The following is a 15677-nucleotide window of genomic DNA, read 5'->3' as shown; positions in this document are numbered from 1 at the left end:
GTTGTATGGACAACTGTTTTGACAAACAGTAAGAGTAGAGATTTAGCATGACTGCGAATGGCATAGCTCAAATAAATTTGTATTGAAATTGTATGAGAAATGTTTCAGTTTATATTGAGATCTCTGATCTCTGCCACTTTGGTCTCTCGGTATAGTTTGAGACATTGTCGAGACCCCTTCTAAAACTATAGAGGAGACACATGTGAGACTAATACCCAATTGCTCTTCGTTTGATCTTATTGCTGTCTAGGAGAAACAACTGAGACATTAAAGGTATAGTTCACCCAAAAATGTCAATTATTTCATCATTTACTCACCAACATGTTGTTCAACAGTTCTTCTAAGGCACAGACAAACAGTTGTTAGGCAGAATGTTAGTCTCAGGCACCATTCACTTTCATACATTATTTTTCTCAGTTATAATGAATGGTGACTGAGACTAAACTTTGTGCCTAATATCTTTATTTCTCCTTTGGGGTTTGGAACAACATGAGGATGAGTATACTATGACAGAATTTCATTTTTACCAGAAATTAAACTTTCCAGTTTAATGAACTACCCAATTTGCTGGCAAAATAATCTTTAAATAAAATTGTAATATTGTAGTCATTTTAATGCACTTTTAATTAGATTATTACATTTCCTAAAGACCGTGTTCATCCTTTGCGGTGATGTTTTAATTGAGTCTCTGATTTAACCTTTTATCAGAGATGTCAGTGTTGGCAGGTTTGATTAATTTCTGTGGATCAGTTCATATTTTCCATTCAGTACATTGGTTCAAAACTCTGATTCAACAATTCTTTCATCTTAAACATTTGCACAGGTGTCTTCAAAAAAGTCCCTACATGGCATTTGTCACATGTTACTGTATATAGTTAAAATAGTTGTTTATAACCATGAGAAAACCATGTTTTCATATTTTGTAATCTATCTTGCAGGCACACATTCAGAAACACTTACAAAAAGCAACCGCCAACTTTCTCCAGAGGTAGACAAACTTCTAAACAATAAAAGAGTGTTATATCACTATGTATTGTAAAATTGATCAATTGATGTTATCTGAAACTCTAGAGGAGCCACATGTGAGATTTGGGTAATTTTCTCAGGTGAAACCTTTAAGATGCAAAACACTACTCAATTTACTCTCTATTTTATTTTATTGCTTTCTATGAGAAACAACTGAGATTTTAAAGACATCTTATTTGCGATTTTCTGCTACACATGCAAGACTGCTACAGCAACAAGATTGCAAACTTTCTCCAGTAGTACAAGTTTAAATTTTAAGCTCCAAAATGAGTGTTATTTACTATGTATTATTGGTAAATATATATGAAAAGATCTCTACCTCTAGAGAAGATTACTATGCTCTTTCTTGCTTGCTTGCTTGCTTTCTAAAAAAGTAGGAGACTTCCAGCAAACACCCCTACTTTAACGTACATCAGACAAACTTCTAAACTTCAGTGTTCCCTTACAAACAAAATATTCACATATATAAGTCGATAAGGAAGTCACAAAAGGTGCCGATCTCCTACCTGAAGATTGGTCCATGGAGAAGCTTCCTTCTGATGGTAACATTCACATCCATTTAAAAGCACGAGTTCAGAGATCATGCCAGAGAGCATAAGCTCAAGCTTCAGTCAAACTGTCCCCAGCTGCTTCTCACATTGCCGTTTGTGCTCTGCCCAATCTAGACTCTCTCTCTCTCTCCTCTTACTCTCTCAGTGACGGCCCAGTGGAAAGGGCCATGTAGGCCACATCACAGAAACACTCAGGCATGAATACCAAACGCTAAACTTGGAGAGTGCCAGGCAGCCACTGGAGCTCCAGCCTGCACTGGCATTGAACTCTGCTCAGTGTATACAGTGTATATAAGAGCAGCTTCTTATCTCTCAGCTCTGCCCCTCATGCAAACACTCTAAAAAGGAAAGGCTTCCTCATGCATGCCTCCTCTCTAAGGCATGTCCCGTATGGTCTCTCTCTCTCTTTCAAAAAAGCTGTCAAGCCGGCAAATTAACGTTACCAGTCAAGGGCAGGTTAAAGAAAGTAGGACTGGACCCATGACAGGAAACAGTAATTATATGACAATCTAGCTTTCCTTTGGAGTGATGTGTGGACAAAGTTATGCGATGCCGAGCGAGTTGTTGTTTTGGAGAATGGTGTGAGTTTCTGAGAGTAATCAAATTTTCCTTGATCTTTTGAGATAAAATAGTTTGTTGTGGGCTGGAGGAGCTTGTTTAGTTCATGTGAGACCTTGCGCAAAATATATAGCACTCATGAACGCGCAATGGACATCAAGATTTTTGCTGAAACATTAATTAATGGGATAGTTCATCCGAAAATGAAAATTCTTTCATCATTTACTGACTCTCATGCCATTCCAGATGTGTGTTTCTTTCTTGTTCTGAACACAAACAAAGATTTTAAGAAGAATATTTCAGCTCTGTAGAGACATATCCAGCTGCAGACCCGCAGCACCACCAGTTTCAGAACCCCAGTTTCAGAACCCCAGCGCCAGAACCTGAAGTGAGGGGCGGAGTTATTGACAATGAGACAAGCATGGCGGAGAGCATGGTGAGTTGTGCAACGTTTTTGACATCATGTTGTGAAAAATTATCGCATATATTAAGTTCAGCGTTTATCTGCTAAATATTTAATTTGTGCATAACTTTATCATCTTAATGAAGCTTGAATATGTTGTCATACTTTACTGTATTAAAAAAAATTCTACGGATGGTTCGATACATTTTTGCGTGTTGTAAATGAGCCTTGCGGTGACGTTTTGAAGACATCTTGTGAAGGTGTTAAAGTGTTTGTTCCACGTTCCTCTGTTATATGCATTGTTTGTGAGTTAATGTTACCTTATAGTTGAGGTTTTTTTTACGTTGAGATTATTGTGTGGTGCTTTCATCTCTTGTAGAGACATTTCGAATGAATGAAGACCACAAGGAAAAGGCCCATAACAATCTCCTGGAACAGTCAGAAGCTTCCAGAGAGCTCTTTCTATTTCATTTTGTGTTCAGGGATGACATGGAGTTATTTTAGCAAGAATGTAAGGACAAAATGGGCCTGAGAGTGAATTCCTCATTTGATACATTTTAAGTTTAATTTATACAGGATTGTCATGATAAAATGGGCCTAGGGGTGAATTGGTCATTTGTTGTATATATTTTTATTGTTTCTTTTAAAATGATGCTGAATTTTCTCTCTTTTTAGTTTTTTGACATGTTTTATTTTACATAAAGAAAAATGCATGCTGCACATGTTCTTGTGAAATAAAGTATATTTTATATAAAATGCCCATAAGTTTCAAGCATTTTTTTTCACCATCATGATCAGGAAGTAACTCTCATAATACAATGAAACGGATAACTATATACAATTATATTACACAAGATCAATGTTTTAAAGTGCTTATTGTACTGTACCTTAAAGAATCATTATAACATACGTATAAAGTATGACGTTTCTTTTGTAATAAAAGCAAAGTACTCTCCAAAACTTTAGGTGGCGCTACTCGGTTTGGAACGTAAGCTCCGCCCCTCACTTCAGGTTCTGGTCGCTGGGGTTCTGAAACTGGTGGTGCTGCGGGTCTGCAGCTGGATACTATTGGCTCTGTAGGACCATACAAGGCAAGTGAATGGATATCAACATTTTGAAGCTTCAAAATGCACATAAAGGCAGCATAAAAGCAAGACACATTGAAAAGTGACAAACAGATCAATATGTTAGTCCTTTTTTACAATAAATTGTCCACCCTGCCTGGTGGTAATATAGACAAATAATCCAAATCATCAAAAACAAAAGAAGAATGTGAAAGTGAAAATGGAGATTTATAGTAAAAAATGACTTAAATATTTATCTGTTTCTCGCCCACATTTAACATATCACTTCTGAAGGTATACATTTAACCACTGGAGTCTTATGGATTTCTTTTATGCTGCCTTTTAGGTCCTTTTGGAACTTCTTGCATTGTATGGACCTACAGAGCTGAAATATTCTTTTAAAAATCTTTGTTTGTGTTCTGCAGAAGAAAGTAAGTCTCACACATCTCGGATGAAATGAGGGTGAGTAAATGATGAGAGAATTTAAATTTTGTTTCACGTCAAAATCTATCGTATGCCATTCAAAAAACATGTGATATGACGGACAAGTCGCACAGACTATGTTTATAATTTTGAGTCCTTTTTAAAGTAAGCCACTATCTGCTGCCATTATATTAAAAAGACAGAGGGCTATGTTCATTAAAACATCTCCTTCTGTGTTCCACATAACAAAGCAAGGTCAAATGGGGTTGGAACAACATGAGGGTGAGTAAATTATGACAGAAATGTCCTTTTTGGGTGAACTATTCCCTTCAGTTCTGAAAAAAGTTGAAACACATGAAACAAAATTCCCTATGGAAAGACTGACGTAAGTAAAGCACTGCAAAACCCTCAAGTGTGCATCGGGGGTCACTGCATATGTCTAAAACATTCTTTTACATTTTGGAGAAATAATCATCAGGATAAATAATCAGACATTATTAATATATGACAAATTCAATGAAGACTCATTCAACCGAACCAGAAAAAGTAAATCAAAAGGACAATAAAAACCGGGCATGTCACATAAAAAGGGACATGAGTGGAAAGAAAGCCCAAAGTGTCCTAATAAGGCAGTGGACACACAATGAAGCCAAAAATATGACCACTAAGACATTGATGAGCTAAGGAGGAATACTATAGGCCAAAATATCTACCTGCATCCAGTCAAATATTCATACATAAACAAGCACTATTTTGTCAGCATGCATTACTAATAACATTTCGACATAGGCTCCCATCTTTATGAAGATTTTACATGAAAAATTATTTTATAAGAAGAAAAAAAAACTAATTTGTCTTTGCCCAAAAATGTTCACATACATATATACAGTATATATATATATATATATATATATATATATATATATATATATATATATATATATATATAGTATATATATATATATATATATATATATATGAAAAAAATATTTTTTCATGTACATATATACAGTGTATATATATATATATATATATATATATATATATATATATATACAGTGTATATATATATATATATATATATATATATATATATATATATATATATGTATGTATATATATATATATATATATATGAAAAAAATCTTTTTTCATGTACATATATAGACTTTTGCTTAACGCAAAAGTAGTTTGCATTATTTTTTCACTATTTATTTTTAAATATATATACTTAACTACTTAATAAAGTTTATATATACAGTACTGTGCAAAAGTCTATATATGTAAAAAATGTGAAACAATTTAAATTATTTAATAGGCACATTGAGGTGATTATATTTTTGAATAAGTTAATTGATCAGGACCAAAAGCACCAGCTTTAAGAAACATCTTAATACAGTTCTTTATGCATTCAATCAAGTACTGTATGTTTCATGTTATATTTTGAAACAGTACAGGGTAACATGCAGCCACAAATGATTGAGATTTCTGTTCAGAAAACCTAATCTACAACAAGACTTTTTGTTATTGTCAGAATGGAAATATGAACATGGAATCCCCGAAATGTGGAAATACTTCCCTAGCAAATTTTAAATGTCATCTACGCATCACTTGTGTACTGAAAATGCTCTTGCTATGGTGCAATATACAGTGGCACCAAAAAGTATATGGACACTTTTGGACACTTAAAATTGCCTGAACACCAATGCATTAGAGAAGTGGTTTGATTATTTCCATCTAATGCTAAGACATTTGTGTATTTTTAAGTGTGGCTTAAGAGTCCAAGTACTTTTTTGGCACACTAATACACATATTAACAAACCTTCTGGAGAAAAGTCTGCATAGAACTAGCCTATGAAGGGATCAAAGAGAGATGAGTCTAACACAGCCTTGAAGGATTTTTTTATTTCCTTAGAGGCTGTTAAAAGCACAAAAGGAAAGGTTAATCTATTCCCCTTGGGTACCACACCAGAGATGGCATTTGATAATGATATGAGGTTTAATCAGGGAGGTTTAATCACATTGAGGTTTGCATGTTTTCTTCATGCAAGATATCTACGAAAATGATTGTTTGTCCAGTTTAGAACAAGAGCTTCAGTCAAATCACACCTATTCTCTGATGACCTCCTCATGATAACAGATGAAGGTCAAGATCACCACCATCCAGCATGAAATACTTGGAAGTATCATGATAAGAATAATCTCACATTGCCAGACTTTTGATAATTGGCATAAAGTCTGGTCTACATTGCTGTTTATTCTGGCAAAGAACCGCCATTGACAGGAAGGGTCTGTCTGACAGACACGTAACACGACCAATCACATTTCCTTTTGTGTTCATGTGCCAGTTATTTATTAGAAATAAATGATTCTAGAATTACAGATCAGTGTGAAAAATGTGATTCAAATAATTGCACAACTCTGTTCATGAATATTTATTCAACTGGCTACTAAGCACCCTAAACAAAACTCTAATTATCTTAAAAAGATTTGATGACACTAATCTAGAAAACTGAATTGAAATATAAAACAAATTAAAAAATTTAAAATACTAACAACTTCAGTATGTTTCATGGATTCAGAATACAAACCTATTAATTTACTTACCTTTTCACAAATAGTAAATAGTATCTGTAGTATGTTTAGTAGATCACCACATGTAGAGGTGTGTCAAAAAAGAAAAGAAAAGTACAGAATCTTGTCATTACTTCATTACCAACATTTGTATTTTCATTTATTCCATATGACTCTAAATCTATATTTTTAAGTTAGTCTTTTAAAATGCTTTCAGCATTTTGTATAAACATTTTCTAGATTAACATCAGGTAGAACGCGCATTGCCCCACAAATAATTTGTTGGTGTCTATGGTAACAAACTGCTGCTGTCTTTTTTCACATTCTTGTTATGAAATAACTCCATCAACTCATGATTAACAACATTTATGCCACAATATAGTTGCACTATTTATCAAATGTCTTGCTATTGTATTTTAAAACAGTCTAGACATGCATCAGTAATCTCAATTTAAAATAATAATAATAATAATAATAATAATAATAATAAACACATTTATGGAGTAGTGAAGAGAGAAATCTCATGCTCTCATACAGTGTCAAAATCTCACAAACTTGCAACCTCCCACACAAAACTGCTACATTGTGAATTAATTCTCTAGGTTCACTGGTGTCTTAAAAGCTACAGTTTTCCTGGAGTAATTAAAATGTTTATTTGTCTAAAGTGTTTCAATAATTTGTTTTAATGCATTCCTTATGAATTCAATAGATAGAAAAATAAATAGATAGATGCATTTCTGCAAGTGCTTTTGTTATATTTATAATTCAGATATTTACGAATCTAAATTATGACTGGATGAGCCGCGATTTAAACCGTAAAATGCCGCACATTCTGCACACACTGCACATTCTATATTAAGGGGCTGTTCATACTGAATGTGTTTTTGAGATTGTCTGAGCTGAATTGTTTTTCTATGTAACATGTGCTGGATGGAAGTCTGTAGCAACCACAAACAGAGTAAAGTTAGGCCAATTTCACACTAATACTGCAGAATTCCAGTAGAAAACTCTATTTTCCGATTCATAATGTCATCATTTTCCAAAGTATGCGCCTTATATCTCAAAATGTTTTGCCCGTGGCCATTTTCAATCTTGAATGTTCACCACTTCCGGTATAACCACTTTCAGTAGGGATGGAAAGATACATAAAATTCTGATATATCACAAACCAAATAAATTATGAACCCTATCATGGCAAAACTCGATATTTTGAAATTTGCAATATTGTTTTCTGTCCGTGTGATCAGAAATGAAATGACTAGTCAAACATCATAATCTTTCTATCGCTTGATTTTTACCCCTACGGCACTTATACACTGTTTACAGGGTTTGCACACAGTCCTTGTGCTTAAAGTGCTTGAATTTAGCTTTTAGAAATGTAAGTACTGGAATACCTGGGAAATCAGCTTACTTTGTTGGAAAGTGCTTGAGATTAAAACAGAAAATTTCTTCAGTGTAATGTGTGTCCATCAAAGATCAAATTGCACTCTACTTTCATTGACTAATGTCTTTAATATCCTTTCTGTTCTTGACAGTCTAATAAAAAAGCAAAAGCAACGTCGAGTAAGTGACAGAAGGGGAACGTCATGGTTACTGTTGTAACCTCCGTTCCCTAATGGAGAGAACGAGATGTTGTGTCCCCCTTGCCATGACACTAGACCTACCATTGTAAACAGCTGTACCTTATTCTCGGCTCGTCAGTGCAAAAACCTGACTGACAGATGCACGCCCACTTCCCTTTATACCCATATGTCCGGGGGCAGGACATGCTATTTCTGTCTGCCAATTTCTCATTGGCCTTTTCTCAAGTTCAGAGGTACGCAAGGCTCTCAAGAAAGACCCCTTGTGTCACTACATTCGACACGATGTCTCGTTCCCTCCATTAGGGAACGGAGGCTACAACAGTAACCATGACGTTTCACATCATGCCATGGTAAAATATTTTTTACGCATGGCCACTTGTGGCTTATTGCTTCAATATATTGATCCTAAAGACATATTAAACATATGAGAGTAGATTTATGTACTTGAGATTCATCCAAATATTCCCAATGTGCAAAACTGTTACAGACCAAGATAAAACGCATAACTGCAAAATCAAAAATGTTGGCCAGTAATTTAAAAAGCCATGGCACTGCAATGTTATTTGTGCGTAACCAAAATCAAGCCAATTTAGTGTTGCGCTAGTGCAAATAAATGCCAGAAATGTTATAGTAGGGCAGTAGAACACAAAGTGCAGAGTCGGAGACAGCAGGGCGTAAAATTAATTAGCATGCGGAGGCTAACATGCTGATAATTAGCTTGTGTGCAGTGTATTCTTTTAAGACTGAGCCTCGGCTGAAAGCCCTCGGGAAGCATGAGTCATTCCCCACGGGGGGCTCAGGAAAACATCACTCAAGTCCCTTTTACATTGCTCTTGCCATTATAAGGCTAAAGAGTGTGTTGCTAGTGGTAACAGCCCTTTTGATAAAATTCCTTAGATGATGATTTTATGAGAATTGATGTGACATTTAAAGTATGAATGGAATGTCCTAATAAAACAGCTGTGCACACATAAAATTAATTCATCACTGCAATCGAAAATGTCACTACGTACAATGCAAGGACATTTTGAAGGCTGTTCAGACTGCGTTTTCTGTGCTAATGGGCTGAATGGCTTTTGACTGAACATTGATTGGGAGGAAAATGATCTTGTTAGCATCTCAAATTAAGGAAATATTTGCTGTTAATTCTTGAATTTGAATTATTCTTTAGAAAACATCCTTCAAGCACCACTTTGATATGACCAGACTTTGAACTTGAATTGAAAGGGGCATAATATAATACAGCTTCTCATAGCTTCCCACAGCCATGAACTAAAAGCAGTCATAAAATAATTGCAATTGAAACTGGGCATTTTTTACTTTTTTATTGATGCTCTCAACATAAGGTGATGTTTTTGGTGACAACATTTTCCAAGTTTTGCTACAATCACACTTGATTGTGGGCTGAAATCATTAGAGTCCCCAAGCATTCACTGATTGAATGTAAGAAAATGGTAATTGCATTGCTACACTTTCATTTTCAGGCAAATTGTTTGTCAGGGAGTTGCTCACTCTCCAGGCAGTGATTGTATCACGTCAAAGTCAGGCGGCCCTATTTAGCCAGTCAACATCAGGAGGATACTAAACACAAAGTAATAGTGGTAAAAATAATGAAGAGCAGAGGGGGCAAATAATACAAGCAAGGACAAATAATGCCCTAAAATTCTCTCAGGAAATTGCTTAGATCACTGGATGGCTTCTAAATACGGATACAGATAGCTATCCTGAAGGCCTTTTGTTCTGGGCGCACATATGGCGCAAGAGATTCAAGCTCTTCAAGCAACAACCTAACATATGACTACCAAAATGCTTCATTGTACAAAAGAGAATAAATGTCCTCAAAATCAAACACTGAAACGTATTAATATTAACATGAATTGAATCGACCGAATTATATGCAAAAGTATGACATTGGCTGAATTGGAAAATGGACAAATTTGGTTTCTGTATTGCTCTTGAATTTTAACGTTTTCATGTTCCCAGCAGCCAATAAAGCAATATGTGTTTGACACAAACAATGTGTATCCTCACTTCAATTGAGCCCGTATTTAATGTAGCCTGGTCATTGTTTTTGTTTTTACCTTATATGAATTTGTTTATGGTTGTTGAAGATGAGGGAATGTTAAGCAACTTTTCCATGTTGGCATCTATATTACTTGGCTAGCTTCAACCAAATAACAAAATAATTTGTGGCAAAATACTGTGGAGTTTGAACAAAAGAAATGGGAATCTTTGTTCTCCCCTCATAAGACCATATCAATTGCTGATCATTTCAACTTGTCCCTTGGTTGTATAAAAATTGGGTTTGCTGTTAGTCCCTTACAATGTAAGTGAATGAGGCCACTCAATGAACATTAAAATACACAATGTTTTAATAGTATAGCCATAAGATTGATACAGTATACATGTTAACATGACTGTAGTGTGAAAAATGTAGTTGTACCAGTGTTGCGTCATTAGCATAGCATTTTATTTTTACTTGTTTTGACTACAAAAAAGCTAATAAGTAAAAAAAAAACAAACATCTGCCAGTACAGTAAGACAAAATGCACTTATATTAAAATACATTTTCTGAAAAAAGCCTAAATATTATACGCAAAGTACATTTATTTTGTTTTAATCATTTTTTAGATATTTTTTACAGGAATATCATCAGATTTTTGAAGAATATTTTTGCCCTAATATCAAAGGTCTCAAAAATATATATAAATTATCAAACATGGATTTGTTTTATATTGTGGCTGTAATATGTGCATGTAACAGAGCTAGAAATACCATTTTAGCTTAGCATAAAGCTAAATGTTCACATGACAATTTACACACGGTTAACTACTTCTCCTGTTTCAAACTTACTTTAAAACACCACAGAGCATACACAATGACATATTCTTCTGATTGTATGTGGATTCTTTATTAGGATCTCAAAGGGAAAGTTCCTCAATGATGTCATATCCACCTTTTCACTCATAACAAATTGAAAGCACCCGCTGTTTACTCCTATGAATGTAACACATCATAAGAAAGTGTTTCACCACTGTTCAAAAGTTCCACGGATCACAAAATTGATACGGATAACTTTTTTCCAACTGAATAGACTAAATATTAAATGAAACACAGGACAATAAAATGCAAAGTAATCTCTTGAATGTAACTGTAAAACAATTTAAAATGTAACTGTTGTGGAATACTTATATTTTTTGTTTTAAATATGTAATCCTACTACATGTAATACATGTAAAAATGACACTATCTGGGCATTTTGTAGATCCATGTGTGATAGATATATGTGTCAACCCTCTAAAGAACTGTGTATTTAATACTGGTTGTTGAAAAGCACATGCATTTAAGGGTTCAAGAAATCTAGACACATGGAACAGAATGCAAGTGTCTGTGATGCCTTTTTAAAAGTTGAAGTTCTAATAACTTGACACAGTGATCATGCATGAGATGCTGAAGAAACAGTGAGATGCAATGCATGGGTCAAAATTGTTTTACATGACCACAAAAACGTGATCTGTGTGAACAGCCACTAATTATGCACGGTAATACTATGAGACCAGTTTGGTAATATTATTTCGATTAAGTGATGTTGTTCCCTGCTGACCATGATCCTATCCTATTTTTTTTACCATTTTGAATTACCCAACCAACCAGTTGAGAACCACAGCCATAGAGTGACGAGTGATGTATAGAACAGATGATGTGGATAAAATAACTCATAGCATTCATCATCTCCATATGCATGAATGGGGCTTATTTCTGACAAGAAGCAGAATCAAGCACTCACTTTTTTGCCATGCGTCTCTCTGGCAGCAGTAGATTAATAAGCGACACATTCCCAAACAAGCAAAGCACGTTACACAGCAAAACACCTGAAAGCCATTTTGCCACAGGATTGGTTGTCTGATCGTTAACATCTGCCAATTTCTGGACAGCCTGAAATAAATACAGGTCCAGTGAACAGGAAATACACAGTTGCCAGGAGACATCAGCATGGTTTAGCAAATGAGCTGCTGGAGAGGTGGCACGACGAACCTGTTGACAGAAGCCCACACAACACACAGCAGAAACATCTAGACAGTCTACTGCGAAAATGTCAAAGTTTCATTCTCAAATCTGCATCTAGGTTTAAAATACATACAGTGCGACACTCTAAACATATTGAAAGTTGCGCTTACTTGGGCTCATTGGGCTCTACAATTGGCTTTTTAAAGTTAAGTAATAAGGTGTAAATTGTGCCAAATGGAATGATTATTATATTTAAAAAACAGAAAATGAATAACCGGTTTTCAAACAGGTTTCCCCTGCCTCAAACCATCCATCGTTGGAACCATCCATTTGATCAATTCTATACACACAAACAGCTAATGGCAAACAGAATGAGAATGTGTTGGATGGCTACTCAACACTCGCCATTTAATGATGCTCATGGAAATGCACTCTTTACTATTGTTCTGATACAGAGGGACAACACAATGCCACCTTTTACATCCCCTGTAAAGTCCTTAACACACTTATCTACTCCCAGCATCCTTACGAACAGCTGTTGCTCTAATGTTAAAGGTCAGTCAGAGCAAGCTTTTCAAGTCTGTGAAGTGGCTGTGCCGTGTTTTAGCTAAAACCAAAAATACTGTTTGAAAAGAAAATGTGCATTTCTTTTTATTTGTAAATTATAAATGCAATGTACCCTTGAAAAGTCGGTAAAACATGGATGGTGTAAAAATGTCTTCCCTGATAGAACACACATTCCCGAGATGTCTGACTTGGTCTACGTCCACATTTATCCGGATAGATTTGAAAACTGCGTTTTCGTTTTTGAAATGCACTCCGTCCACACTGCCGTTTTCAAGCGTTTTCCAAAAGTTGCTTGTCCACACTAAAACGCATGGAAACCCTTAAATCCTCTTACTGTGCATGCAAAAAAAATCGCTGTTTCATGTACGGTCTTAAATGCAATTGTCCTTGTGTTCCGTTGCCAGACATCATTTCTGAGTAAACTTTTCACAAAGTAACATTTATCTTTATCAATGCTATCAAAGTGAATAGCAGGCACAAAAACACCACTACAACATGGGCTGCAGTCTTGATTGTTTTGGGTTGAATGGATCACATGTCTGCATCACATGACAAAAATATGTCATCAATTTACATATCCGTTTCCCCTGTCCACACTACAACGCATAGACGCCATTTCCAAATGTATCAACTTGGGAGAGCATTTTCAAAAAGCTCAATTTTCGCTGTCAAAATGCAGTCTCAGTGTGGACAGAAGGCCAAAATGTAGAGAAAAAGTACAAGAGAATTTCGTTTTTAAACGTAATTGTATCAGTGTGGCCGTAGCCTTAGATCTTTTCATCTGAAAATCATCACATTCTAAATAACATCTGCTAAGCATCTTAAAAAGATCAGATTGACAAACATTCTAAATCATAAACATCTCAAAGACATCTGAGAGGAAAATTCTTATAGATGTATTGCAGATAAACAAACAAACTAAAACTCCAGATGTAACACACACATTACAGTAAAGAATCTGGTTGATGTACAGTATAAGTGCAATCAGGGATGACATGGATAAAGTTGGTTTTCAATAATAAACTAACTAATATATGTTTCTGTGATTGAACGTACAATATTGGGGGCAGGGACCCAGCATTCGGGGGCCGTTTAAACAAATGCTTTCTTGCAGAGCAATGAATGGAACTGAATACATGAGTCTCGAGACATGTTTTTAACAGCTGAAGTTCTTTCAAACTAGACAGTGTCTAAAAAAAGTGGCACTCTTCTGCGAGATGCTGAAAAAAACCTCAAAACGTGGCGCAATGGTCAAATATGTCCATCTATCACGTTTACATAAGAAAACAATTGAAAAATTGAGTGGGCTGGCACAGGACCTCACTTACATTTTTCAGTCGGGTGGCATTATTTGTTTCCAACAAGTAGCCGTGTAATTTAACAAAACGTTTTTTATGGTCAAGCGAGCCAAAGTAATATTCAAACCTATCCTAAAGTGCGTAATAGTTTGAACGTGGCATTGGAAAGTCTTTATTCATTGTGTGAATCAGTATGTTCAGACAGTTCAAGTAAATAAACCGATTTGCAAAATGATTTACCAAGTCCTCACGTGGCATTTAAGGTTTCTTATTTTTGCATTATATTTAGTTTTATGCTGCTGTTCATTACTGTTTTCGAATTGGTAGTATAAAAAAATAATTTCTAATCTTATTAGTTGTACGTAGGCAAAGTGTAAATTTTGCAAATTAGTGTAAAATTATTTATTAATTCTCATGTTGTATGCCATAAAAAAGATGGCTCTGATTACATTATAAATTATGTCATCCAATAGTTATATGCAGTACCTGAAACAATATTTACATTTTACATTTATGCATTTGGCAGACGCTTTTATCCAAAGCGACTTCCAATGCCCTTATTACAAGGACAATCCCCCCAGAGCAACCTGGAGTTAAGTGCCCAGCTCAAGGACACAATGGTGGTGGCTGTGAGGATTGAACCAACAACCTTCTGCTTACCAGTTCAGTGCTTTAGCCCACTATGCCCCCACCACTCCCATTCCCCATTTCAACAAGCTTCAATGCAGTTAGACACTTTTTTATTCAAAAGTGTAGCTAGACTGTAGCTTCCTTAACACATGAATTTTCTCAGTTTACTTTGTTGGAATAGTTTAATGGGGGCCTCTAGTGGATACAAACCTCACATTCTCCATGACAGAACATGAACAAAGATTTGTATAAGGATCCATGTCAAGTAGCTTTACAGCAGTGAGTCAATTAATCAATAAGAACACAATACATTATCCATAACTGACAGCATGCTGAACACCCAGCGCTTAAAGCACTTCAGGAATAATTTGTTTGATTGATTGTTTCCTGCACTGTGAGGTGTAACCAGCTGCCAACACCAAGTTCATCTCATGGGACTAACTGTGTTTGAATATATATCTTGCTCACTTCTAAACAACCACTTATCAGCATCTGGAAGTGTAATCCCACCCACAATCTTAAAAAAATAAAATAAATAATAAAATGTTCAGGTCACATTTCACCCACAAATCACGCCAAAGGAGAAAAAAATATTATATTTTGCAAGACAATTTTGTCTACTTTATGTAAAGATTTAATCAACCATTAAATACAAAAATATAGTAAAACGATTTTTTTAAATAAATATTAAATCTCATTAGAATAATAATATTTTCATTAAAGTAAATTGAAATAGGGAATGCTTTATTATAATGAAAATATTTTCAAAAGGCAAAATAATTTTATGTTCCTAAAATAGGTTTCATTTTCTTTAAGTTAAATAAAATTTCATGACAATTAAGCATTTTCATGAAAGTATTGGTGATTCTGATTGGTTTCTCATTTTTACTATATTTTGTTGCATTAGTCAACATTAAAAAAAGGTAAAACAATAATTATTTGATTATGTTAGAATAAAAAGGCAGTACAACAAATACTACCATGATGAAAAT

General features: G+C 34.9%; 1 protein-coding gene across 2 annotated transcripts in view; it reads right to left on the bottom strand.

Annotated features, from left to right (window-relative positions):
* The window catches only part of LOC127654810 (dual specificity calcium/calmodulin-dependent 3',5'-cyclic nucleotide phosphodiesterase 1A-like), a 74459-nt gene that overhangs the window by 44893 nt on the left and 13889 nt on the right, over nt 1–15677 (bottom strand). Inside the window, exon 1 of one of the 2 annotated variants that reach the window (XM_052142261.1) lies at nt 1533–1835. The exons of the other annotated variant lie outside the window; for it this stretch is intronic. Coding sequence (XP_051998221.1) covers nt 1533–1585 — 53 coding nt within the window. The 5' untranslated portion in view covers nt 1586–1835. Of the gene's footprint in view, nt 1–1532; nt 1836–15677 lie in introns of those variants that run through there. 2 annotated transcript variants of the gene reach the window in all.

The sequence above is a fragment of the Xyrauchen texanus genome, chromosome 14 (genome assembly GCF_025860055.1).
Source record: "Xyrauchen texanus isolate HMW12.3.18 chromosome 14, RBS_HiC_50CHRs, whole genome shotgun sequence".
Lineage (NCBI taxonomy): Eukaryota > Metazoa > Chordata > Actinopteri > Cypriniformes > Catostomidae > Xyrauchen > Xyrauchen texanus.
The sequence above is the reverse complement of the archived record's forward strand: the minus strand, read 5'-3'. Positions and strand labels throughout refer to the sequence as shown.